The 26,462-nt window shown below is 43.8% G+C and overlaps 1 protein-coding gene across 1 annotated transcript in view; it reads left to right on the top strand.

Moving 5' to 3' along the window:
* Nuggc (nuclear GTPase, germinal center associated) overlaps positions 1-25,778 on the top strand; it is a 35,628-nt gene extending 9,850 nt beyond the window's left edge. Inside the window, exons 8-18 of the mRNA XM_051195167.1 lie at positions 758-776; positions 1,462-1,551; positions 8,695-8,803; positions 9,606-9,739; positions 13,350-13,514; positions 16,494-16,651; positions 17,871-18,009; positions 19,183-19,291; positions 19,827-19,963; positions 22,631-22,721; positions 25,565-25,778. Of these exons, the coding sequence (XP_051051124.1) occupies positions 758-776; positions 1,462-1,551; positions 8,695-8,803; positions 9,606-9,739; positions 13,350-13,514; positions 16,494-16,651; positions 17,871-18,009; positions 19,183-19,291; positions 19,827-19,963; positions 22,631-22,721; positions 25,565-25,710 (1,297 nt within the window). The 3' untranslated portion in view covers positions 25,711-25,778. The remainder of the gene's footprint in view (positions 1-757; positions 777-1,461; positions 1,552-8,694; positions 8,804-9,605; positions 9,740-13,349; positions 13,515-16,493; positions 16,652-17,870; positions 18,010-19,182; positions 19,292-19,826; positions 19,964-22,630; positions 22,722-25,564) is intronic.
* The last annotated feature ends 684 nt before the right edge of the window (positions 25,779-26,462 follow it).

The raw sequence follows: 26,462 nt of genomic DNA, 5'->3' as shown, positions 1-26,462 counted from the left end.
AAATTAATAGGTGTTTTTGTTTCCATATAGCTCTGTCCCCCAATAACTAGGGAGAGGTGGGACTTGCCTTCCATACTGAGGTACTGTTGAGAGTAAAAAGTGAACGAGCAGAACACACACAAACAGGCTGTGCTGAGCACACAGCATGAAGTCACAAGATACAATGGCGATGTCATTGGGTCACTGGTAACTCTCTGCAGTCCCCAGCTTGTTCACTTGTCCCCTCTTCATTCCTCCTAGGCTCACAAAAACTCAAGCCTAATGGTTTTCTCCTGAGCTTCTTTTTCTCTAATGGTCTAGGTCAGAATTCTAGCTTCATCCTTCGCCCCCTACAATTTGCCCTGCCCTTCTCCCTACCACAGAATATCAGAGGCTCACCTTTTCCAGTGCCAACTCTGAAACTGGGCATCATTAAATATGCTGGGCACTGAAAATTGTCTCACTTCTGAGTCCGGTGTCTAAATGAGGGTTAAAAGTTGAGAGTGACAAGCCCAGCGTCATGGGAACTCAGATTGAGAGGGCCACCCTCTGCCTGGGACAGGGAGTGAATTTACAAGACATTGCTCACCATTGAGAAATTAAGGCCCTTTTCCAAGATATTGGAAGATGATCAGGAGTGGGGGTGGAGTCACAAAGAGATCATACAAAGGACAGGGGCATGCCTGTCTATCTGTGCTGCTTTCTGGCAAAGTTGGAAACATGTGAGGACACGAAGTTCATGTTTAGTAATTGTGACATTTTTCTTATTTCCTTTCAGGGAAAAAAAGATGAGAAATGTAAGTATGGACTAGTCATTTAAAAGCAGATTTATTTTTATTATCAATTATGTATACATGTATGTGTGTCTCTGTGTGTGAATGTGTGGTGTGAGTATGTGTGAGTGTGTGTGGTATGAGTGAGCATGTGCGCGCGCGAATGCACATGTGCACACATGTGCTATGTAAGTGCAGATGCCAATGGAGGCTGGAAGAGGGCATCGGATCCCTGGAGCTGGAATTACAGGCAGTTGTGGTCCACAGAAGTAGATGCTGGGAAACCACATGTAGGTCATCTGAAAGAGAAACAGGTGCCCTCCGCCACTGAGCCATCTCTTCAGCATCTGGACCAGTAATTCTGTTGTTATTGTTTTTTATTTTATTTTATTATTTTTTTCAACACAGGGTTTCTCTGAGTAGCTCTGCTGTCCTGGAACTTACTCTGTAGACCAGGCTGGCCCCAAGCTCACAGAGATCCACCTACCAATGCCTCCTGAGTGCTGGCCTTAAAGGCATGTGCCACCACCACTCTGGTCTGGATCATAGTTTTTAAATAATGCCTTTTGTGATTGGTAGTATATTATCCTAATATGTGAATACTTGCATTTCTGGGACAAATGAAGACAGCTAAAATAACATGTACTAATCACCTCACCATTGCTGATAACCCTAGCCTCTGGCTGCTGTATTTTCTTTCTTAATCTAGCAAGCTATTCAAAGTCAGAGAGAGGCTGTTTTGCAAAGAAATGAAATAATCAAACTACAGAGGAATAAAATTCTCAAGGAGAAATTGAAGGTGAGTGTGGTTTTGCTGTGTGTTTCTCTGCTTCTCAATCCCCAGATAATGAGGAACAGATGTGCCTGTGGTCCTCTGTGGGTGCAAGGTTAAAAGCTTTGGAGCAGACAAGTTAGACTTATGTAAGTCCTGCTGCTTGATGACCTCTGTGACCTTAGGCCTGTTACAGTACCTCTACTTTCTTGTCTCTAAAATGGGGAGCTAGTGCTGTGTCCCTTGTGATCACTGGAATGGCTAAATGAGGATATGTCTCCTGGAAGAGTCGGGGTTGACTAAGTATAGTGTGTGGGTGTTTCCCAGGGAACTAGCTCTGTGGGAACAAGTGTCCAAGCCCCATAGGCAGCAAGAGGAGGTGATGATACTAGGGAAAGGTTCAGGGGAAATTCCTAGCTTCTTGGCAATAACTGAAAAAAACAAAAAATAAAACAAAAAACAAAAACCAAACCAGTAGTCTTAGGCTGGGAAGATGGCTTAGTCATAAAACTCCGCTCTGCAAGCAAGAGGAAGGAACTGAGTCTGGATCCCTGACATCCTTATAAAAGCTGATGTGGATGCAGGGAGCTGTAGCCAACAACCCAGCTATGTGGGCCAAGACAGATAGATCCCAGGAACTTGCTGGGATCAACTAGTCTAGCTGAGACAGTAATCTCCAGGTTCAGTGAGAGACCCTACCTTAAAAAAAAATGGGTGGAGAGCAATAGAGAAAAAGTCCATGTTGACCTCCAGCCTCAATATATGGATGTGCTGGTAGCACATCTCCTATATACATGTGTGTACTACATATACACAGGCACACACACCACACACCACACACACACACACACACACACACACACACACACACACACACACACAAAGAGGGAGGAAGAGAGATGAACCAATAGTCTTTAGGACAGGGGTACATGGAGCAGAGCCAAGACTATAATGGCAACAGGTGGCCATGTTTGACAAATTACACAGTAAGGCAGAAGCTATGGTAATTATCCTGTGGGAATCTTAGTGCTTTCTTCAGTTATTCTTACTACTTTATCAATGCAATAATACAAACATAAACATCCTAATAGTCTCATATGACTGTAAAACAGAAGTCTAACCACCGCAGCACAAATAGTGTGTCTTTCACAAATGGATGTACACTGCCATCAGAGTTATGGGTTTGCCCAAATGAAATGTTCAGTTCAATGGCAACATCTGGCTTCTGTCTAGTTCAGTCAATAGCTTTATGTGTCTTGACTTCCACAACATGGAAGCAGAAAATGCATGTTGTGCCATGTAGAATCAGAGATGCAAAGCTTATGTTGCCAGCTCTGGATGACCAGGCTTCCTGCGTGAGTTGAAGTCTTCCATTGAACAATTGGATGCCAGTTTCCATGAGGCAATAACTCAGCAAAGCTGTTCCCAATTTCTTGCATTGTTCCTGCTGGCATGAAAGGAACATGCATTTTATGAGCTCCTAATCAGATTATCTCAGGAAGTGGGAAGGCATAATACTTCAATGCTCAATTCACAACTATGTTTATTGCTAGTAAATGTGGCAAATTGATTTGCATGAGTGGGGGTCTGGGCAGCAGTGCGCCAGTGTACAGGGTTGCTGTGGTTCTTGGAATTGGAATACAAGGTCTTTTGAGTCTTCAAAGACCTTGGCTAAGTGATGGGCCAAATCTCCGCCCACTCTGAACCTTCATTTGTGAAACCGTCATTTGTACTATACGCCTTTGGAGCAGATTTAATTTTCTTCCTTGAAAATATGAGGCTGAAGTTGAATAAGGTAGTCATTTTTTATAGCTGGAGGCCACTTGATTTTGGGTTATAGAAATCAGAATTAGAAAAAAGTTAGGCAAAAGTCTCCCGAGAAGATGAGATGAAGGACTCAGGAGTGGTGTGTCGGGAGAGGGTAAGAGAAGCGAGAAGGGGCTGGGGAGAGGAGAGTTGGGAAAAGAGAGCATACAGCACTTTCAACACTGCAGAGAAGGTTTTAAGGGAAAAGAAAAAAGTCTGGGGACAGGTTAGAAGGTTTCCATGAGCATTCTTCAGTGGAAAGACTGTGTGAAACAGAACTGTGGTACATTCCACAGCTCTCCAAGCTGGGCTGGAAAGGAGAGGAAGATTCTCCCCCTCCCCCTCCCTGTTCCTGTCCCTCTCCCCCTCCCTCCATCCCTCCCTTCCTCCCACTCTCTTCCTCTCCCTCTCCCTCTCCCTGTCCCTCTCTTTCTCTACCCCTCTGTCTCTCTCACACACACTATTTTGCACATACCTCCCTCCTGTTTGAATCGACACTTTGCTGGGGTACTAGTGAGAAAGAGGAGAATTTGTACTTTGTAAGATATTCAATTCCTTATTTCTCCCCTCTAACTCTTCTGAGACTTACAACAGGCCTTAAGGTAACCTGTATGCTATGGTGAAAATACCATTAGAAATAACAGATGTATTTCTCACAGGTCTGGAGCCTGGGAAAGCCAAGTTCAAATGGCGTGTGTGGTGGTGTGGTGGCCAGGGAACATTCACTTCCTGTCTCACAGTGTGATGGCCACTTTCTCCCTGTGTCCTAATGTGATGGGAAGGGTGTGGGCTGTCTGAAATATTTTTTTATGAGGGTATCAATCCTATTCATAAGGGCTCCACTCTCATAGCTTAACCACTTCATAATCATTCTACCTCCTAAAACCATCACTTTGGGGAGTCTGGTTTCAACTTAGGAATTCCTGTTTTCACTAATACTAAATTTATACTTCAGTTTTCTCTCTCTGGGCCTTTCTTTGTAAAAAGTCTTTTCAGTGCTAAATGTGACCACCGTCTTTTTAAAGGCATTTGGTAGTTTTTGTTTTTACATTCCAACCAAAGTTTCCCATCCCTCCTCTCCTCCAAGATCCTCCCCCTCAGCTCTCCCTCCCTATCCACTCCTCCCCCTCTGTTTCTCTTTAGATAAGGACAGATCTCCCATGGATATCAGCCAGCCATGGTATTTCAAGGTGCAGTGAGACTAGGCACCTCCTCTTCTGTTAAGGCTGGATGATGCAATCCAGTAGGAGGAACAGGTCACCAAAGCAGGCAACAGAGTCAGAGACAGTCCCTGCTCCCACTGTTAGGAGTCTCATAGGAAGACCAAGTTACACATATATGCAGAGGGCCTAGGTCAATCCAATGCAGGCTCCCTGGTCATTGGTTCAGTCTCTGTTAGTCCCCATGAGCCCAGGTTAGTTGATTCTATGAGTTTTCTTGTGGTGTCCTTGACCCCTCTGACTCTTATGATCTTTTCTCCCTCTCTTCAACAGGATTCCCTGAGCTCTGCCTAATGTTTGGTTGTGGTTCTCTGCATCTGTTTCCATTAATTGCTGGCTGAAGCCTCTCTGATGACAGTTGGGCTAAGCATTAGGAATCATTTCAATGACTTTTTCCCCCAGTTGTTTGTGGTTCTATCCTAGGTCTCTGAGTTAGCCAGCCTCTGGGTCCTGGCCCTCCAGGCAGTGTCAAGGATGGGGTCCCTCTCTGGACCAGTCATTAGCTGGTCACTTCCATAAGTTCTGTGCCATCTTTACTCCAGCATATCTTGTAAGCAGGACAGATTATAAGTCAAAGGGTTTGTGACTGGGTTGGTGTCCCAGTTCCTCCGCTGGAAGTATTGCCTGCTTACAGGCTCATGTTCTGTATGCCCCATTGTTAAGAGTGTTAGCTAGAGTCACCAGCATAAATTGCTGGAAGTTTCCATTGTTCTAGGTTTCTAGCTCATCCCAGAGATGACCACAGATTCCAATTGTCTCTCCTAGTATTCCTTCCCTCCTCCCCCCCACCTGATCTCTCCTGTTCTCATCCCCATTCCTTCTTACAGCCCCACCCCAACCCACTGGCAGTGTCTCCTCTCCACAGTGTCATTCATGCATCCTCCCCAGGAGTCGGTCCTCCTTGTTATTTATCTTCTCTGGGTCTATGGACTGTAGCCTGATTATCCTTTACTGTACTGCTAATGTCCACTTATTAACAAGTACATTCCATGTTTGTCCTTCTGGGTCTGGGTTACCTCACTCAGTATGATCTTTTCTAGTTCCATCCACTTGCCAGTATATTTCATGACGCCATCATTTTTAACAGCTGAGTAATACTCCATTGTATTTTCTTTGTTCATTCTTCAGTAGAGGAACATCTAGGTTATTTTTTTATATGCAGGATTGTTTTAGTTATCCTGTTTGTTTATTTTTTGTAGTTTTTCCATGTGAAGTTGACTATTGTTATTTCAAGGTCTGTAGAGAATTGTGATGAAATTTTGATGGGGATTATATTGAATCTGTAGATTACAAATGGTAAGATGGGCATTTTTATTATGTTAATCCTAATGGTCCATGAGCATGGGACATCTTTCCATGTTGCAGTATCTTCTCCGTTTTCTTTCTTCAAAGACTTGAAGTTTTTGTCATACAGGTCTTTCCCTTGCTTGGTTAGAGTTACACCAAGATATTTTATATTATTTGTGGCTATAGTAAAGGGTGTTGTTTCCCTGATTTCTTTCTCAGACTATTTATCATTTATATAGAGGATGGCTACTGATTTTTTTTTAGTTAATTTTGTATCTAGCCACTCCAATGAAGGTGTTTAATCAGCTGTAGAAGTTCCCTGGTGGAGTTTTTGGAGTTGCTTATGTATAATATTATATCATCACAAATGCCAATACTTTGACTTGTTCCTTTCCAATTTGTATCCCCTTAATCTCTTTTAGCTGTCTTATTGCTCTTCAATACTTCAATATAATACTTTAAGTATTATATTGAATAGATATGGGGAGAGTGGACAGCCTTGTCTTGTTCCTGATTTTAGTGAAATTGTTTTAAGTTTCTTTCCATTTAATTTGATGTTGGTGATGGGCTTGCTGTATATTGCCCTTATTAAGTTTAGATATGTTCCTTTTATCCCTGATCTCTCCATGACCTTTATCATTAAGGGAGGACCTTTATCACGAAGGGGTGCTTTATTTTGTCAAAGGCCTTTTCAGCATCTAGTGAGATGATCGTGTGTGTGTGTGTGTGTGTGTGTGTGTGTGTGTGTGTGTGTGTATTTCTTTCAGTTTGCTTACATGGTGAATTACATTGACAGATTTTTGTATGTTAAACCATCCCAGCATCTCTGGGATGAAACATATTTTATTGTGGTTAATGATCTTTTTGATGTGTTCTTAGAATCAGTTTTCAAGTATTTTATTGAGTGTTTTTGCCAATATATTCATAAAGGCAATATATCTGTGACTCTTTCTTGGTTGAGTCTTTGTGTGGTTTGGGTATCAGAGTAACTGTGACTTCATAAAAATGAATTTGGCAATGTCCCTCCTGTTTCTATTTTGTGGAACAGTTTGAGGAGAATTGGTATTAGCTCATTTTTGAAGATCTGGTAGAATTTTGCTCTAAAACCATCTGACCCTGGTCTTTTTATGGTTGGAAGGCTTAAAGCCTGCTTCTGTTTCCTTGGGGTTTATAGGTCTATTTGTTTATCTGATATTGATTTAACTTTGCTAAGTGGTATCTGCTGTGAAAATTATCCATGGTTTCACATATGTAGATCAATTCTGTAATTTACCACCTAAGAGACTAGAGAACAGAAACCACATGATCATCCCACTAGATTGTAGAAAAATTAACAAATTTCAACATCTCTTCATGATAAAACCCCAGAGAATCTAGGGATATAGGTATATATCTCAACACTAAGAATAAATTACTCCATATTGAGATGGGTATGATTATTCAGCAATATACTTTTATAGACCTGGGATAAGTTAGGAGATGTGGGTAAATATGATCAAAACACATTGTATGGCCAGGCATGGATGATGTCGAGTGCCTTTAATCCCAGCACTCATGAGTCAGAGGCAGGTGGATGCAGATCTCTTTGAGTTCGAGGCCAGCCTGGTATACAAAGGTAGTTCCAGGACAGCCAGGGCTATTACATAGAGAAACCCTGTCTTGAAAAACAAACAAACAAACAAGCAGACAAAAAACCGAACACATTGTATGAAACTCTCAAATAATTTATTTAAAAAATGTTTTAAAAGGAAAGTTTAACTTTTAGAGGACACAAAGAAAGTTTTGTTTGTACAGGACATCTCTTTGCCTGGTCTTATGCTGGGAAATATTTTTAAAACCAGCTGTTTAAAACAAAATGAAACAAAACAGTAGCGCCTCGCCCTTCTGATTGGCACGTGTACCAACTCCTGTGCTGTAAACAGCCCCAGCACCGCCAGTCTATTCACCAGGGTCACTCAGGCAGAGGTGGGAAGCCAGGAGACAACCAATGCTCAGAAGCAGGAATGCAGTGGTTTTAGCTTACCTCTACAACAGTGCATGCTTTTGTGCTTTCAGTGTTTGGTTCAGGGACTTAGCCCACAGCCTCACACATGCTAAGCACACACTCCACTGCTGAGCCCCACCCCAGGCCCATGTTACTTAGGAACATGTCTTTTCCTAAACAGGATCCTCCTCTACACACTTACACTTGAGTCATTTTCCCTATGCATTTCCTGCTATAATTGAAATTTGAATTTCATAGTTAAGAGGGTATTGTCCACACATCAGTTTCCTTGTGACCATGCTAAGAGTAGACAGCTGGCAAAACTTAACATAGGAATAATGTTGGCTGGGGAAGTGACACTCTTAGTAAAGTCCTTACTATTCAAGCAAGGAGGGCCTGGCTTTGGATCTCCAGTGCTTGAAATCCTGGTGCTGGAAGGCAGAGATATGAGGAGCCCTGAGGCGAGCTGGCAGCCATTATATCTGAATCTGTGAGCTTCAGTTTCAGTGAGAGATTGTGACTCAAGTAATAGTAATATTATCATTACTAATAACTAATAATAGCAATTGTAATAGTAATAACAGTGTGGAAAGCAATTAAGGGAAATGCTTAACATCGACTCCTGATCTCAACATACAGATGTATGCACTTACATGTGTGCGTGCGCGCACGCGCTCTCTCTCTCTCTCTCTCTCTCTCTCTCACACACACACACACACACACACACACACACACACACGTCTGTTCCCCAAGCTACTCTTGTAGAATTGAAATGGATAAGCTGAGATTACCAAGAGTTCCTCTGGGGCCTCTGCGGTGCCTCTTTCCCCGCACTTGACCTATTCTGCTCTCTACTTGTCTCTCTTGCTGCAGAGAAAACTGCCAGCTGACTCCAAGCTTCTGGAAGCCTCAGAAGATCTAGTGTACACAGTCAGTGCTCATGAATACTGGCAGCAGGCCTTCCTCACTGCAGAAGAAAGTGGTAATTTCTATTTTTTTTTAACCCCAACCATTAACATTCGAAAGAATAAGCTTGGCACTCTAAGCATCCTGCTCTAGAATTTTCCATGCCACAGGAAAGTTTTATTTCCAGTTACCACAGTTTTTATACCTGCTAGCACATATTATATGTGGTGTGAGTGTGTGTGTATTTGTGTGTGTGCATGCATGTGCGTGTGTGTGTGTGTGTGTGTGCAATATTATCAATTTGTTACCTCCTTGCATTGTTGTGTGTCTAAGACCAAAATTCTTCTCTCTTCCAAATTTTATCAGAGTTAATAAGAGTCAAGACATTGGGCTGTCATTTCCTTAGTGTGTATGGCTTGTGATTCTTTAATTGCCCAGTTAGAGGCATCAGGCATAGTTAATAAATGTGTATTGCATGTTTGTCTGTGAGGCAGGGAAAATAGAAAGCATGGCTCCTTTCTTTGCACAAGTTTGAGTCTAAATAAGGAGCCAACAGTCATCCATGTGCAAAGATGATAAGAGAACGCCAGATTAGATGGTGTTGGCCATGAGCACAGAGGAAGGCTAGGGAATCCTGAGGCCCATGGGCACCTGAGGTAGTCAGACAAGGGTTCAGGTTGGGTCTTAGTCTGAGTCTAATGGGGTTATGTCTACACAGGTCATAAGAGATGAGTCCATGGGTGAATGAATGGTGGTTAAGGAGCAGAAGTGTGACATGTTCCCCAAGCCAGGGAACTGCTTCATGAACTCCTTTGTGAATTCTGTTGCTATAAATGCCTCATCTTTTCAATATTATTTGTGGTGCTTGTGAATTCCAGAAATCCCCAAGTTAAGAGAATATATTAGAAAAAGGATCTTGGACAAGAAGAGGAGGCTGGTGACCAAGTATGTCACTGAAGCTTTTGGCCTACTGCTCCTCACAGACACTTTCAACTCGGAGGAAAGCCTGCTGGTAAGTTCCCTGAGTTGTCTTACACTCTGCCTGAGCAGATATGTTGACCTAGGGACCACCTAGCTGCCTTCATCTGATGTGAGTCAAGAGTTCTTATCTGCCTTTGTATCCTCACAGTCTCTCCAACCTTCTTCCTTTCCTCCTTTCCTGGCATGGGGGCCTGGACCTCACAGCATACCAGGGACAAAGGGACTCCAGGGACAGATGAGCAGTCTTTTAGATTGCAAGTCTTGTCTGTAAGGTGATAAAGGACAGATTGTCTGTAAGCCAAGTCACCCAGCCATCTTTTAAATACATGCCATCTTGTTTAAGTCTCAGGAGAAATGCCCCATGTCTGAAGGGTTCCATAGGCTCCCCAAACAGCACCACCAGGTGGGGATGAGTGCTTCAAACACACAAGCTCGTGGGGGACAAGTCTCGGTGGATTGTAATAGGAAGTGTAGTGATACTGTGAAAGAAGGAGGACTGGAGGGGAAGGTTCCAGCAAAAGTTTAGACATGTATCTTTACAGTCTAGAATGCAGACCTTTGGAATGTCCATTTAAAAATTATGCTTTGTTAGAGAAATGGACAGAGTTTCTCTTTGATGGATGACAACCCCTCTCCCCCTGCACGCGCGCGCACACACACACACACACACACACACACACACACACACACACACACACACACCAGAAACAACAGAAGGGAGTTAACTGTCAAAGTAGAGTCTTGGAGACTTAGGGAGAAAAATCTGTCCTTTCACTCAATCACTAACTGTGTTGTGTTTTTTTCTAAGAGAATGACTATTCAGACATCAACCAGACTGTATGTGAAAATGGAATTCAGACTCACATCCTATTATTGTAAGGTGTCCAGCAAACTAGCCCCTACCTCTGTACCCAATCAGAAAGCCAGCCTTCTGTCCCCAAGTCTGAAGACTTGCAGAGATCAGATGGCTCTCTCTAGTAACAATCCAGGAAGTTGGACAACTTCTGGAACCAACAGCTCCTGGCCAGGCCTTGATGACCAGTTTCCCTAACCTTTAAGCAGGCACAGAAAGCCATTTATGAATGCCTAACTAACCACACGGGGGCTTCTCCCCCACACTGAAGTGAAGGTAGTTCTGCGTGAACAACGTTTGCTTTTCTCCCTCAGTTGCCCGTTGTCTGTTTCCACACTTGGTTTTGCCCATCACATCTAAGTGATCAACTAGTCCAGGAAAGAGAGGGGCTAAGTGGCTCCTGGAAGAAGTCCTGGGGCTGGTGCTGGTGCTGGCCTGTGGAGGGGAAAGCAGCAATGAGCCTGACAGGAGGAGAGAATAGGACCCAACCTCAGTGTGAAAATAAGCAGAGCGTGGTTGGCTGCCCACTGATCTGGCTGACTGATGTGAAAGACCCTGTAAAAGCAGGAATGGAACCCAGCTGTTTGTCACACTTCTGAGGCTTTGTTTCTTTGTTTCAGCTTATCTGCATGAGACACAACAAAGCAAAATTCCAGGCATCTGAGATTTTTTTTTTCCTTTTTCTGATTTGACTATTGTCCTTTGAAATAGCTGGGGAAAGGTTTGACCTTCCAATTCCCTGAAAAAGTTCTGCGGGGTGAAATCTGCCTTTTTGCCCAACACAAGATTGCTTTTGGAAGTGCCGATGGAAAAATAAATCAAACGTGATGCCATGTGTGGGTGGCTTGATATACAAACACAAGGACAGGGTATTTTGGGACCAAACCTGGAAGTGTCTGTCCCTGTTTACTGTTCTTTGCCTACTCAGAGGTGCAGTCCATGGGGGCTCAACCCTGCCTCCAAACCTAAGCCATATAAGACACGGGGGCAGAGGCTGATGAGAACGTCACAAGGGAGGTCTAGGGGAAGGAACCACAGCAGCTTTCCTCAAAATTCCTTGGCCTCTGGTATGGGTCTTAATTCTTTCTTTGATGGGAAGTTGGAAGACGAGAGTTCCGTCAGTGCCTTTGAATTCCTGAAAATCAAAGAAAGAAAGCCACCCTAAAATGTGTGTGCTTCATCATTTTTATATTTTTCAAGATTGTGTTTCTAACCGGCAGTTTAGATCCGGCAGTGCCAAGTGATTTTAAGTGAAGTAATTATTTTTAGGATCAATAGCAATTTGGTCATGACATTTCAATGCCAATGAGCCCTGGATTTATTCATACAGAGTTCCGGCTTCCCCTCTTACTGTTCTTCATATCTAGCCCTTTACAGCAGGAATTTGTTCTGAGAAATGTGTCCTTATCAACCTTATCAGTGCATAAACCTCAGAGAACACAGATGATAGTTTTCCACACACCTAGGCCCTGTCAGTATCACCCAGTTATGAGGTCACTATCACCTATGTAGTCCGTTGCTGTATAAAACATCGTCATACAATGCATGCCCGAGTGTGTTGTTTTTCCTCAGTGGCAGCATTCTTCATGAAATCAGGAGCATGGCTTTATTTCTGTGGTCTTATAGATTTGCTCTTTAAGGTTTGGCTTAAGGTCTGGATCAGTTCTGTAACTGGTTGCACTCTCTCTCTCTCTCTCTCTCTCTCTCTCTCTCTCGGCTTTTTGGGAGCCCACCCAACTCTCAAATAACATAGAGTCTTATTATTACTTATAAATGCCCAGTCTTAGCTTGGCTTGTTTCTTGCCAGCTTTTCTTAAACCATCCTGTCTTCCCTTTGCCTCTGGCTTTTATCTTTTTCTATTTCTATATATCTTTCTTTATTTCTTACTCTGTGGCTGGGTGGCTGGCCCATGGAGTCCTCTCTCTTCTTTTCTCATTCCTAGATCTCCTTCTTCCTCTTATTTATTCTCTCTGCCTGCCAGCCCTGCCTTTCCTTTCTCCTGCCTTGCTAGTGGCCATTCAGCTCTTTATTAGACCAATCAAGTGTTTTAGACAGGCAAAGTAACACAGCTTCACAGAGTTAAACAAATGCAACATAAAAGAATGCAGCACATCTTTGCATCATTAAAACAAATGTTCCACAACATAAACAAATCTAACACATCTTAAAATAAGGTGTCACAACATAGTTCACTTAGAGGCTGACTAGGAACACATAATCTTAGGCCTTTAGATTTTAAAATTGAAGGCACATTGAAGTCTGAGGAACACTAACTACATAAATTACTTTGTGTAAAGCCAAAGACCATTAAATGCTTGTGCAATGGCATTGAGAAAATCTGTTTTCTTTTAAAATATTTTTATACTTCATATTAGTATTTATTAATCATACATGCTAATGAGTTTCATTATGACATTTCATACATGCTTATAATGTATTTTGAGCATATTCACCCCAATGCCCTGTCTTGTCTTGATTCTACTCCTGCTGGTGCCCAAATTTTGTTTTCATAATAATTGAATTTGGTAAAAGATGAAAGATTTCTTCAATATGAAGAGAAACCAGAGTATAGACAGTTACTTAGACAGTTACTTCCCCAAATAGCCTGCTGGACTTTACACCTCAAACCAGTTGCAACAGGCATTTTTGTTCTGTTTTCCATGCTAAAAGACCCAAGAATGACTGTGCACTGAGGATGCCTTTGGGGATCAATAAGGATAAAGCTACTGTGGGTGAACTGCAAGTTAAAGCTTATGCTGGTGACGCTCCTTGTGACCTTGTCCCTAGACTGAACACTTGAACATGGGTGGCCTGCGGCGATTTGTGGAGGAGAAGATGGAGCTGCTGGAGAAGAATATTGAGCAGTGCTTTGCTCTAATGGAGCAGCCCCTGCAGGCAGGGGTCCAGGTGGCCAGGGCTTCCTACCGCCGTATCCTCAGCACATGTCTAGTGGTGAGTGGCCTTTTCCAGGGAATGCCTGTGCTTTCTTTTCAGTAAGGTCAGCTTGACCTCCAAATACCTCTTACACTATCATCTTACTTTCTAGAAAGAGCTAGAAGAAAGCAAGACATGGTTTGCTCACATTCTGGGGGATTGCTGTGAGTTTCAGGTTAGCATGGGGTGTGTAGTAAGTTCTCAAGTAGTCTGGAGAGCTACAGAGTAAATCCCTATATCAAAAACTCCAAATGAAAAGCAAGCAAGTAAGCAAAGCAAGCAAGCAGGGGAAAGAGTGAAAATTCTATGTAGTGAATCTCTACATGGAGAATGTTCCCCTGTGGTTTGTGTGGAATGTTAAGTCTGCAGTTCAGCAGGAGAGCTGGGCTTCAGGCTTTGAGTTTCTTAGTTTAAGAGGCAGTTCCACTAAACATTTGGGCAAGGCACAAACCATTTAGCATGTTAAGCCCATTTAGAGATTTCTTGATCGTCTCTTCCATAAGATGGGGATACTAGGTGTCTGTCTGCCCTAAGTATCTCCTGGCATTGATGCTAATTTTCCTTTACGTTAGACACAAGGAGCACCTTGTAAGCCTCTTTCTTGGCATACATAGTTTAATGCTCAGTCAGTTGTGTACAGTTTCTCAAAGATGGGGCTGTGAATGCAGGGTGGAAATCTGTAAGACTATGGAGTGAAAGAGTTCTGTCACATTGCTCAGGCAGCCATGACAGGACAGCACAGGCTCAAGGTCAGAGGTTGGCAGTGTTTGCTAAGGCATATTTCTCTGACTTGAAGACAGTGGCCTGCTCATGGTGTCCTTCTGTCCTTACATCTCTCTCTCTCTCTCTCTCTCTCTCTCTCTCTCTCTGTGTGTGTGTGTGTGTGTGTGTGTGTGTGTGTTCATGCAAAACTAGTGTTTTTCTCATAAGGACCCCCATCCTATTGAATGTGAGCTCTACCTTTGAGCCCTTAATCCCTTAATAACCCCTTTAATGGTCCTACTTTCAAATACGGTGATATTGGGTGTTAGAAACCCAATGTCTAGGCTTTGGAAGGGGCACAATTCAGTCTACAATGCCCATTAACTTACAGAGTGGTTGTGACCTTGCCACGTGGCAGGATGAGATGGAAGACCCTAGTTCTGGGAGTAAGAATCCGGTAATATGTTGTAGCTGTTTTAAAAATGACTTAGAATGTTGAAACATCAGCAGTGAAAATGTGTGGCAGGGCTGTGAGCCTTCTGTGTGGAAAGGAGTGACATTCCCTACTGGTGGTGAAAAGCCAACCTCCTATGCTAGCTATGTACCCTTCGGCCTCATTCAGATGTCTGTAACACCGATCATACCTGATTAGCCAGCCCCAGGAAAAGCCTTGGGCCAAATCATCCCCAAATCCTCCCTCTCAGAATCTGTGGCAGCTGGTAGGTATTAACTCTCATTTTAAGTCCTGTCTCACTACATCCAGGTACTCTGTTTCTTGGCAGTATTTCTACTTCGTGGCAGAGTAAGGCAGGTCATAGAAAGTGAGTGAGAGAGTGATGACAGAGGCTGATGTCATGCAGGAAAGGCACCTCTTTGAGAGAGCTTCCTTGAGAAAGGAAGGGTGGCCAGCCATCCTTAGTCCTCACTGACATTCCAACCCAACCATCAAAAACTAAGAGAGCAGTAAGGTGAATTATTCTGAGTATGTATGTCTGACTTCACACATTATTTCTCCTGTGGCTGGGAAGTGAGTTAATGGAGGAGGGTCTTGTTCTGGCTTACAGTTTAGAGGATACAGTCCACCACGGCAAGGAGCTAAGGCATCTCTTTTGATGATGGCGATAGGAACTCGAAGCATAGCCCTTTCACATCTTGATGGATCAGGAGTCAGAAGCAAATATCACTCTTGATAACTGGTTTCAGTGACCCACTCTGTTAGCTAAGCCACAGGTCTGCACAACTAACTGCCTTAGACAAAACCACCAGTGCGAGGGGAGGGGCAAGTGTCTAGAATGTATTTAGGAAGGGAGGAGATAGGGAAGGAAAGATATTACAATGTACAGTACTATATATTATACACACCGTGTAGCTGTTCTCTTAAGAGAACACTGTTTAAAACTCACGATGTCCTCTACTGAACTTTTAGCAAACACATTTTTATTGTCCTTACTTACTTGGTCTCTATCTAGATAAAATTGATTAGTATTTCTTATAGCTCTAACCATGTAATAATTATTTCTCCTTCTTATTTCTGGACTTATTAGCCTGGGGGAAATGCCAAAGATAAATAAATCTAATTGTCTTTCATTAAATATTCAATGAAATTTGTACTGCTCCTCAGGAATTCCAAGACATATACTTATCATTAGTCTGTTCATTTAACAAATAGTTGTCAACCACTATTTGAGTCATCGTGATATGTGAACATAAAGATGGATGAGGTGCTGGGCCTGAATTCAACAATCTGACTCTCTGGCATTAGAGGCTGACAGACAAATCAGAAATGGTCTGGAAAGGTGAAATAGTGCAGTAGCCTAGAAGCAGAGACAGATGAATGCTGGTACCTGCCTTGCTTTCTCCTTTGTGTTCACTCTGGGACCACAGTTGATAGAACAGTGCCCTTCACTTTTAGTTCTGGTCTTCCTACCTCAGTTAGTTTAACCTATAGTTAGATTAAGCATGCCCAGAGATTTGTATCCTAAGTTCTACAGTCTATCAAGCACACCCAGAGATTTGTATCCTTAGTGATTCTACAGTCTATCAAGTTGACAGGATTAGTCCTCACAGAGGCTTACGATTGACATGAACCAGAGACTTTTGGAAGCCGAGGCAGGGGCTCCCAGTCAACCTAGAAATGATGATTAATGATTAATTAATGCTTTAAGGACACATTTAAAGACCATGCTGTCTCATTTCCATACCACAATTTTCAATAACAACCTTTGACCAATGAGAATCTGACCTTATGCTTTTCCAGTTAACTCCCACTGACTTGTTAATTCATTGTTTGTCTAGAGGAGTAGAGGAAACCAAGGTTTTCATCAGACCCTGAAAGCTGTTTGCCTGAAAAATGGCGTTTATGCCTCCAGGACTCTGGCCAGAATTGACCTGAATGGAGCCCTGTCTCAGCCTATCTATGACCAGATCGACCCTGTGTTTGGAGGCATTTTTAGGTAAAGAATCTTTCATCTTTCTCTCTTATAAATGCACATCTGTAGGACATCAAGCCAGAGTCTCGGGTTTAAGAATTTATTTTCTTGGCTCTGAAAGTGTAAAGAGTAGCTGGTCAGTTGAGAAGGGAAACTTAGCTTCTGGCACAACACAAAAGCCATCTTGGTTTGGTTTACTTAAAATTTTCTCATGATGACCCAGGGTACAGATGGAGATGTTGCTTGCAGACTAATATTATGATTGCCATTATTTTTCAAATATCTCCTACATAAAGCAGGGGATTCGTTTTCTTAGGGATCGGAGCCCTGGGACAGGGTATTTTGATTGGAGAGTGTGGAATAAAGCAAGCGCAAAGCCTTCAGAACTTTCCCAGTTTGCTAAGAGAAAAAGTGGCCCAGGGAGGATGCTGTTTGTTTCTAGTGCATGCATGCCCATGAACATGAGTTGTGGTCAGGGTCCCCTCCCCAGGCCTGTTCCCTGACCTCTAACTCCCCATCCACCAACAGAAAGATCCCCAGTGCAGCAGCCTGTCTCCACGTAGCCTTTCTCTGCCCCATCATTCTTTAAATACATTTGGGTCATGCCATACCATGTCCTACCCCACCCTGCTGGATAGACTTAGAACATCATTCAGTACAGCCTGCCTCTGCTGTGCTCATCAGCATTTGTTTGTGTCATCAAATGCTTCCTGTAACTCTACAGAGTGGCTTTGGTCCTTTACATGTGAGCAAGCAGACCACGAAGAACTGTGAGACCTTCCTAGTGTCACCAGATCATGAAGAACTCCCAGCATTCAGACTCTCTTCTTGGTAGCCTGCTGCTCTTTCCTTCCCAGATGTGCTGAAGGGGAGAACTTCTCCTTCTTTTCACTTCCTAACAACTCACCCATCTCTGAAGGTTCAAGCCCTACCCTCTCTAATGCTAGCACTGGCAATCCACAGACAGGGAGTTTTGAGTTGAGCACAGCCTCTGCCTCTTACTAATTGTAGGATCTTGGGCATGTCAACCATCCCTGCTGAAACCCAATTTCTCATCTGTAAAATAGGCACCATCATAGGGACTACAAAGGCCTTGAGGCAAAGGCCTGGAACAGCCCAGGATCTGGCACACTATGGGTGATCTGACAATCATTGTTTTGTTTTCTTGCAGCTTGTTTCATTTGTCTTGTCCCTACAGTCACCATTGTTGTCTCTTAACCTGTTACCTTGCTTTCTTCCATAGGGATGGGAAGCCAACTGGCTCTACTCTGATGCTGCACATAGATGCTTTCAAGCATTCCCTGGAGGAGAGGATGGCAGAAATTGGGATAAGAAATGGCTGGAAATATGATGGATACAAGAGAGGCTTTCTAATCCAGGAGGTATATTCCTCAATGAGTGTGGAAAAGATGATCCACAGGTTTCTACTCTCTGGGTTGTCTAGGGACTAGATGCATCTCTTCAGGGCCCTGTGAGATATAAGATATGGCAGAATGGGGATGAGAGGAGAGGTCCTAAGACCACCATGGAGGCTTAGGACATTCAGGAGAGCTTTGTTCCATGGAGAAGCAATTAATCAGGGCATCTGAAGTGGTGAAGTTAACACAGATGCCAGGATATTCACAGAGCAGTTAAACGTATAAGAATGTGCATCCCATCATAAGATTGGCACTAAATGCTCCATCATTTCTGCCAATTTTATGAAGAAGCCAAAGAAGCAAAGCTTAGATGAGTCAGCCATTATCACCATCATCATTATTGTTGTTATTATTACTATTATCATCATCATCATTATCTTAGGTCATTTGCTAGTGTTGACAATGCCCAGCTCTTGTCTGTGACTCACTTCCTCTAAGCCTAACTAGAATCACATGGTAATGCTAGAAATTATTCTGGTGCCCTGGGCCTCTCAAGACCTTCTCTGGGTCTGTGTTCTACTTAGTACACACTTTGTAGAGTCTAGGGAGTGCAAGGTATAATTAGGAAATGATGATGCTCTGGATAGAAGTCTTGCCCATGGGGAGCTGGCAGCTAAGCTGTAGAGATAGCATGTGGATAGCTGTAATAGTTGCTTTTCCCAATAAAATCCTGACAGAAGCAAATTAAGGAAGAAAGGGTTTATCTTGGCCTACAGTTTGAGGGTACAGTCCATCACCGAAGGGAAATCATGGCGGCAGCTGCTCACATTGCACCCACATTCAGGAAGCAGCGAGTGATGAAGATGGGTGCTAACCTTGCTTTCTCCTTTTGGTGCATGACCCATTGAATAGAGTGATGCTACCCACATTCAATATATGATTTCTATAGATCAGTTAATCTGACATTTCAAATATGATCTCTACAGGTCATTTAACCCGATCTATATAATCCTCACAGACATCCTCAGAGGCTTGTGTCCTTGGTTATTCTAGATTCTGTCAAGGCCACACTATTTGTCAACACAACAGACAATCCTAACATAAGGCAGGGGGTGGGGTGGCACACACATAGGCACACCTGCGTGACTCTGTCAGAGGAACCATCCCAAATGGCCTTGTGTTAACATGCTTTCTCAGATAAGTGCCATCCTGGGAGGCCTGGAGGGCCACATCCTCCGAAGGAAGAGGAAGATCTACGAGTCTGTCACCATCTCCATCCAAAACGACCTGAAGCCTTGCTATGAAGGTGGTCCCCAGGGAGGCACTTCCTCTTCCTGGATTTCTGGGATCCCATTTCCTATCAGCTTCCTGCTCTGCTGGCATCTTTATAGGAACACCCCCTCCAACCTAAGTTCTTGTAACACTCCCAACCTACACACGGAAACAGCCGGAGGATGCAGGGAAGGGAACTGAGGGCCCTCTCTATCTGCAAGTTGCCTGAGACCCTGGGCTGTAGCTTAGGACACAGTTTTCATTTGTACTTTGTTTAGATGCTGTGGGTCAACTCTCAGGCCCCTTCTTGAGTTTGTTTTAGTAAATGATTTTGTAACCTGCTTAATTCAGTCATTATGTTTTCTGAATGGTAGTTAATATAAATCCTGGGTTTGTTTCTTTTTAACATGGTATGTGTATATACATATCTATGTACTCATGTGTTTTGCTGCTTGCTTGCACGCCTGGCTTTTCTTCTGATGCCATAGATTTCTAAGCAAGTCCCTGCTGTCATGTAACTGTTGCTATCTTTTTTTTTTCTTCTTTTTTTTTCTTTTTTTTTTGGTCAGAGGCAGCTCAGATAACTGGCAAAAAAGCATGTGAAAGAATGAAGGATATCATCAGAAGAGGGGTGGAGAGGCAGGTGGCCGAGGGCATGTTTGAGAGGGCTCAAGAGAGAATGTGGCACCAATTTCGACAGCTGAAGGTACTCTACATTTGCAGGGGGGAGGTCGGGTCCCAGGGAAGTGAAATGGGGAACTGGTGGAGGAGAAATAGTAGACACCATACCTCCAACAGTAACATAATCTGAAGCTACATTGCTTTTTGATAAGGAAGATGGCTCAGCTCCGTACAATTTTGGTAAGGAGATGTCAGAACACAGCTGTAGTCAGTGAGTGACAGAACCTGGCACAGATTCAAGTTCGAGTCCATCTGTTTCTGAAATAGTCCCTAAGAGTCCTCTTGGGGGAGGTGTGATAATATGAGCAAAGGGGTCAAGACCATAATGGGAAAACCCACAGAAACAGCTGACCTGAGCAAGTGGGAGCTCACTGACTCCTGGATGACAGCTGGGGAACATGCATAGGCCTGAGCCAGGCCTTCTGAATGTGGATATCAGTTGTGTGGCTTGGGCAGATATTTATCCCTAGTACATGAACTGGCCTTTTTGGAGCCCATTCCCTGTGGAGGGATATTCTGCTTAGCCTAGATACAGGGGGGAGGGCCCTGATCTTGCCTCAACATGATATGACCGGCTTTGCTGATTTCCCATGGGAGGCCTCACCCTCTCTGAGGAGTGGATGGGGTGGGAATGGAATGGGAGTGGGAGGAGGGTAGAGAGGGGGTACTGGAATTGGTATGTAAAATTTTTTTTAAAAAAAAAGGGGTTGCTTTAAAACCTTTTTTTTTTTTTTTTTAAGTTAAAAAAAAAAGGGTCCCCTTGGACCTAAGTATCAGGTCAGTAGTATTTGTCAGCTGTGTTGGTTCCGGGCCTCTTAGCTTGCTACCTTCTCTTTCCCAAGTGATAGAAAACCTCCCTCTTAGTCTCATTAGCCCCTCACTGGCAATATGAGACTGCAAAGTCTTCTGTCACTGTTCAGGCTTAGCTGACCTCCATCCCACCAACCACAGGAAGCTAGCTAGTGCAGCATCAGGCCACGTCTTCACTAACCTCCTGGAGCCGGTCTATCCTACTCCTTCCCCCACTTCAGTTTCAGAAAACCCAGTCTCTGTCGTATCAAGCAGGGAGCTTCCCTCGGATTAGGTGGCGGCTGCCTCGTTTATTAGCAGCTGTTTGTGTCCCCTCAGTTAACACAGTATCATGGTCCAGAAGTACATGTGGGAAACTGATCAAACTCTACAGAGTCAATCACCATCGAGTATATAGCAACCGGACCATTAAAGTGTGCAACAAACAGTGCCCCTGAGAAGGGGCCAATACACCGACCATGTACATACAGAGCTTAAATCCCAGACATGTACACAGATAAGAATGGGTAACATCATCTTGTGCTCCGTCCTATGGCCCTTTTCAAAATCAAGGATCTTAGTCAATTTTTAAGTCTTTAAATATCTTTGTTTTACCAAATGGATGGAATTTTGTTTTATACATATTCAATGTGAAAAAAGTTTCTGTTTTTAGAAACTAACCTCTGGCCTGATTAGCTGACTTGGCAAGTAAAGGCACTTACTGCCAAACCGGGTACCACCTCCCTCTACAAACTACCTACCTACCTACCTGACTGACTAGAGATAAAAATAAGTGGACCCCTTTATAATGTTCATAGATGCTGAGGAGCAGAAGAATGTGTTGATCAGTCTCTGGCAAACTAATCAGCTGTGCAATGTCTCAGTTGGGTTTCCCTTGCTGTGAAGAGACACCATGACCACGACAACTCTTATAAAGGACACATTTAATTGGGGATGACTTACAGTTCAGAGGTTTAGTCCATTGTCGTCATGGCAGAAAGCATGGTGACACACAGACAGACGTGGTGCTGGAGAGGTAGCTGAGAGTTCTACATCCTGATCCTCAGGCAGCAGGAAGAGGGAGACCCTAGGCCTAACTTGAGTATTATTAAACCCCCCAGAGACACACTTCCTCCAACAAGGCCATACCTGCTCCAACAAGGCCACATCTACTCTAACGGGGCCACACCTCCTAATAGTGCCACTCCTACGGAGGTCATTTTCATTTAAAACACCACATGTGGATTGCTGATTTGTCTTCATTCTGTAGTGAGGTCTACATCTGGTTTAAGGAACTATAGCTCTCCCAGTGTCTTTATCTTATAGACAGTGATGCTTTGGCTGAGGGAGCCTAATTTACTAGCTCAAGGTAGGAAGGGGCTCTTATTCCAGCACTGAAGAAGTATAAGGCTAGGAAGTGAGGAGATCTAGGTTCAAAACCAGAGTTCACCAGGCTGTAGAAAAGAATCTCGGTGTTTGCCACAGGAGACAAGAAACAGAGGAGAGCAGACAATGGTTTTAGGTGCTCAGAGGGGTGAGAACAGCAAGAAGACATTTTTCAGGCCTTTGGGAGAAGAGTCTGTCCTGTCAAGCAAGGGGTGCTGTGAGGAGCAATGCCAATAGATGCCCACCCAGGACTCATGCAGGAGAGGATTGTGAGTAGGGAAGCCCCATCTCTTCTTTAGCTCCAGATGCAGTAGGCTACCTTCAGAAGGTAGCCTGCCATGCATCCCCACAGGCAGGGAAGGAGCTGCAGAGGCAGGTGGGAGCCAATGGGAATGCTTCCAGCTAACAACCCCTATGGAGTCATCCCCAGCTGGGGCCTTCAGTGAGGTTCATTTTTTAGAATTCACCTTCCCTTAGGCTGCTTCATCCTAACCCATCTGATGTTCTTGTCGTGTAGCATGGAATCACTGAGAAGGTCAAGGGAAGCATCACTACCATGCTGACCCTTGCTTCCCCTCAGGGAGATGGTCTCTACAAGGAGCTTGCAGGTGAGTAGAGAAACTTTTGAATGGAGGGCAATTGTGTGGGACCAGGACCGGAGAGATAGCTCAGGTCTTGGGTTCAACTCCCAGTACCCACATGGTACGCACACAAGTATGTGGGAAAAACACATACATATTAAAATAAGTAATAAAATATCGCAGACATCAAGGTGAAAGTTTCTAGAACAAGTCATGCAGATGATGGTTTTAACTGTCCCACTCTACTGAGGGCCCAACAGAGACGAGTGCTCAGACTCAGTGGCTGCTGTTTTGTTTGAGTCTCACAAGTCCTAGAGATACTAGCCACTGCTCTGCCTTTTTGATGCAGAAAAAGAGACAGCCTAGGCCATGCTTGCTCCCAAGTTTCCATAACTGGAAACTGGCAAATTGCAACCCACAAGCTTCCCTTCTGTCTCCATAGCCTTCCTTCCAAGATGCTGCCTCCTTAGAAAAGATACTATCTCCTGATAGAGGAAAACGATTCCCCTGATATACCAGAATCTCAAGAATGTAGCTTTACCTCCCTTCCCTGCCCAGAGCCTCATCGAACTACCTTGTATAAATGAGATAATAGTCAAGTGTCTTAGGCTCAGAATACTGGGAACCTAGGAATTAGCCCTCTCAGCAGCCTTATGTGGGCACAAAATGGCACAGACAAGGTTGCGAGAGCTGCACCATTTGTGGTATCAAAAGGCAAGACAACACAAACCTCTGTGAGTATGGCACAGGTTATGGTAGACACATGGTTAGCCAGCAATGAAGAAACTGCTGGAGGCCATGAAACACCTCAGCCCAGGACATAGCAGTGTAAAGCAATGTCCAGCATGTGTTGGAGAGAGGAGGAAAGCTATGTGGGAAAGCATGTGTGGCATGTAGCCATTTGTGAAGGATTTGAGTTTTATATGGTCACTGTATCACAGATTGCCCTTAAGGAAATCATGCTTGCTGAAGGTCTTCCAATTGTCCAAGCTTTGAGGACAGGGTACTGCTCCAAGCTTGGTCTAAGTTCTACTTGCCTAGATGAAGCATTTCATAAAGGAAGACTGTGCCAGATGCTGAGATTATAGAGGATCAAATGGTAAACTGCATTCTGGTATTGCCGGGTTTGTCAGAATGGAACCTTCAAGACTGGAGAGTGCACATTTTTTTTTCCCACTTAACAATAGATTAAAGTCACCTTCAGGGGTCTCCCGGGAGAGAGACAGAGAATAGCAAACCAACACGTCGAATATATGGGGAGACCCAAGGAAGTTCTCCCCCTGGAATGACACTTGTGACCTGAGGGAGAAGATCCACTCTAGTATCAGATGGTTATTGTAGCAGCTGCAAAGCAGAGATGGTTCCGGCTGGACATTGGGGAAGCTGTGCTAGCCAAGTTCTAGAGGGTAGCTTTGAATGATGGCTATCTACGCAGGATTGAAGAGCAGTGGGGGGAGAAAGCCTTCCGACCTTCATCAAGGCAGAGCCTTGGGTTCTTACTCACCGCCCAGTCATGGATCCCAGAGCGGGCCAGGCTAGGGCAGGTTCATTCACACATAGTAAACTAATGATGGCTGGAGTCAGACCCAAGGTTAATCTGAAGTTTCTACCCCGAGGACTGTGCTGGTCAGAGTTCTCTAGAAAAACAGAACACAGGGAATGTGTGTGGATGTGGAAAGCACTGCATATGAAGAATTGGTCAGCATACATTGGTGCATCACACATTTGGTGGAGAGCATAGCAGGCTGGTGACTCTGGAAAGAGCTTTGGTTGGATTTCAAAGGTGGTCTCTGCAGAACCAAGAACTGACAGCATAGGTGAAGGCCAGGGTGATCAGGGACGCTCTTCTTACTCAAGGGAGGGCAGCCTTCAGTTGGTGGTATGCCACATTAAAGGGGAGTGGTGGCTTTACTCAAGGTTCACCAGTTTAAAAAATAGCTCACAGATAGTCAGACCAAGTCTGACAAATGTCCATACATTGTGGCCTGGACAAATTACCCATCATAGTTGAGCCTAATGGCACATGCCCTCAATCCCTACACTTGGGAGGCTGAGGCTGGAGGATTGCCTGGACTTAAATAGTGATACCCTGTTTAGAAACAAAAACGTTAAAACACAAAAATAATTAGCCAAACAAATCAAAACCAAACAAAACCAAAACTAAACAAAAGAAACATATAAAACAAATACCAAACTAACCACAGTGAAGACATAATCAAAATGCAGATTGGAAAATGAAAATCTTCGATGCCAAAAGAGAGCAAGGCAAGTTCACTGGGAATAGAGTTTGGGCAAGGAAGGAGGTCTAAGGGACAGAGATGTGCCTGGCCGTGACGTGGGCAGATCAGGCTGTGTCCTCTGCCTTGTGTCTCCTATCACCAGGCTCTCAGGAGGCCTAAGTGAAGACCCAGAAGGGTGTGAGGTGTGTGTGTGTGTGTGTGTGTGTGTGTGTGTGTGTGTGTGTGTGTGTGTGTGTGTGTGTACACGTGTGTAAGTGAAGGTGCCCTTGGTGACCAGAGGCATGGGATTCCCCTGGAGGTTGAGTACTGCCCGGTGTGAATTCTGGACCCTGAACTGGGATCCTCTGCAAGAGCAATAAGTCTCTTTAGCCACTGAGCCAGCTCCCCAGCCTCCCAAGGCTTTTTAAGGGGCCTTTTTAAGTGTGACCTCCCGATCCATGCTGAGATAAGACTTTAACAGAGACTCCCTGGCTTGACTGGGTTATTTATAAAACAAGGAGGCTGAGTTATGTGATTATTCCAGATCTTATATCCTTATAAGTGACAGGGTTGCTCAGGGCTTCGTCTGGAGGGGCTGGTCTCTGTTCTTGAGATGATGTTGACTGTGCATGCGTGTCTGCTTCTCTGTAGATGTCAGGAGTGAACAGAAGGAGATGGAAAAGCTCCACAGAAGCCTGAGAGAGGTTGCCGAGAATGCGCAGCTGCGGAGGGGCATGCAAGATTTTCTCCTGCGAATGTCCCCCTGCAAAGCTGGCCCGCATGGACCAAAACTTTAGTTTGGGGGACTTAAATCCGAAGCGATGAAAATAAACCTGGAGCCAAATAACCAGAATTATTGCTGCTTTTGTTTTTGTTTTGTTTGAAACAGAATAAAAATAATTTTATCTTCTGGGCTTTCTATATAACAAAAAACCAGCACATCATTCTTTCTGGTATAATTTTCTTTTACAGCCAAAAACCTGTCATCCTGAGTCTTGAATGGACTCTTGAACTCTAAAGACAAGGACCTTATATTTACACCTTTGAAAGCTTAAACATCAAGTTTCAGAAAGTTATAAAATTCAGCCGCAGGTACCAAGCTGTTTCCCACTTTAACAGTGATGAGACTTTTGTGGAAGAGGCAATTCTGTGCCATGGAAATAAACCCAAGACCAGGGTGTTAGTTATTTTTCTGCGGTTGTGGTAACATATCCTGGCAAAAGCAACTTAAAGGAAGAAGGTTTTAATTTGCTCCTAGTCTAGGGTCTAATTCATCATGGCAGGGTCCATGTGGCTAGAGGAGTGAGAGACCCTGCTTACATCTTCTGTAGACAGAAAACAGCAACGAACGCTGGTGCTCAGTTCCTGTGCTAAACAAAAGTTAGTTGGACCCCCATTGTGCTCTACTGCTTTTGGTTGGTATTTTAAAGACAATTCCACTTCACACAGACAAATACACAACTGGAATATGGGGCAATGTTTTTTTTTAAATGTCTATTTTAATTTATCAGTGGGTTAGTTCTTCAGTTCTAAAGTTTTGAAGAATAGC

This window comes from Phodopus roborovskii, unplaced genomic scaffold (assembly GCF_943737965.1).
Source record: "Phodopus roborovskii unplaced genomic scaffold, PHOROB, whole genome shotgun sequence".
Classification (NCBI taxonomy): Eukaryota; Metazoa; Chordata; class Mammalia; order Rodentia; family Cricetidae; genus Phodopus; species Phodopus roborovskii.
This window is presented reverse-complemented; position numbering and strand designations above follow the sequence as displayed.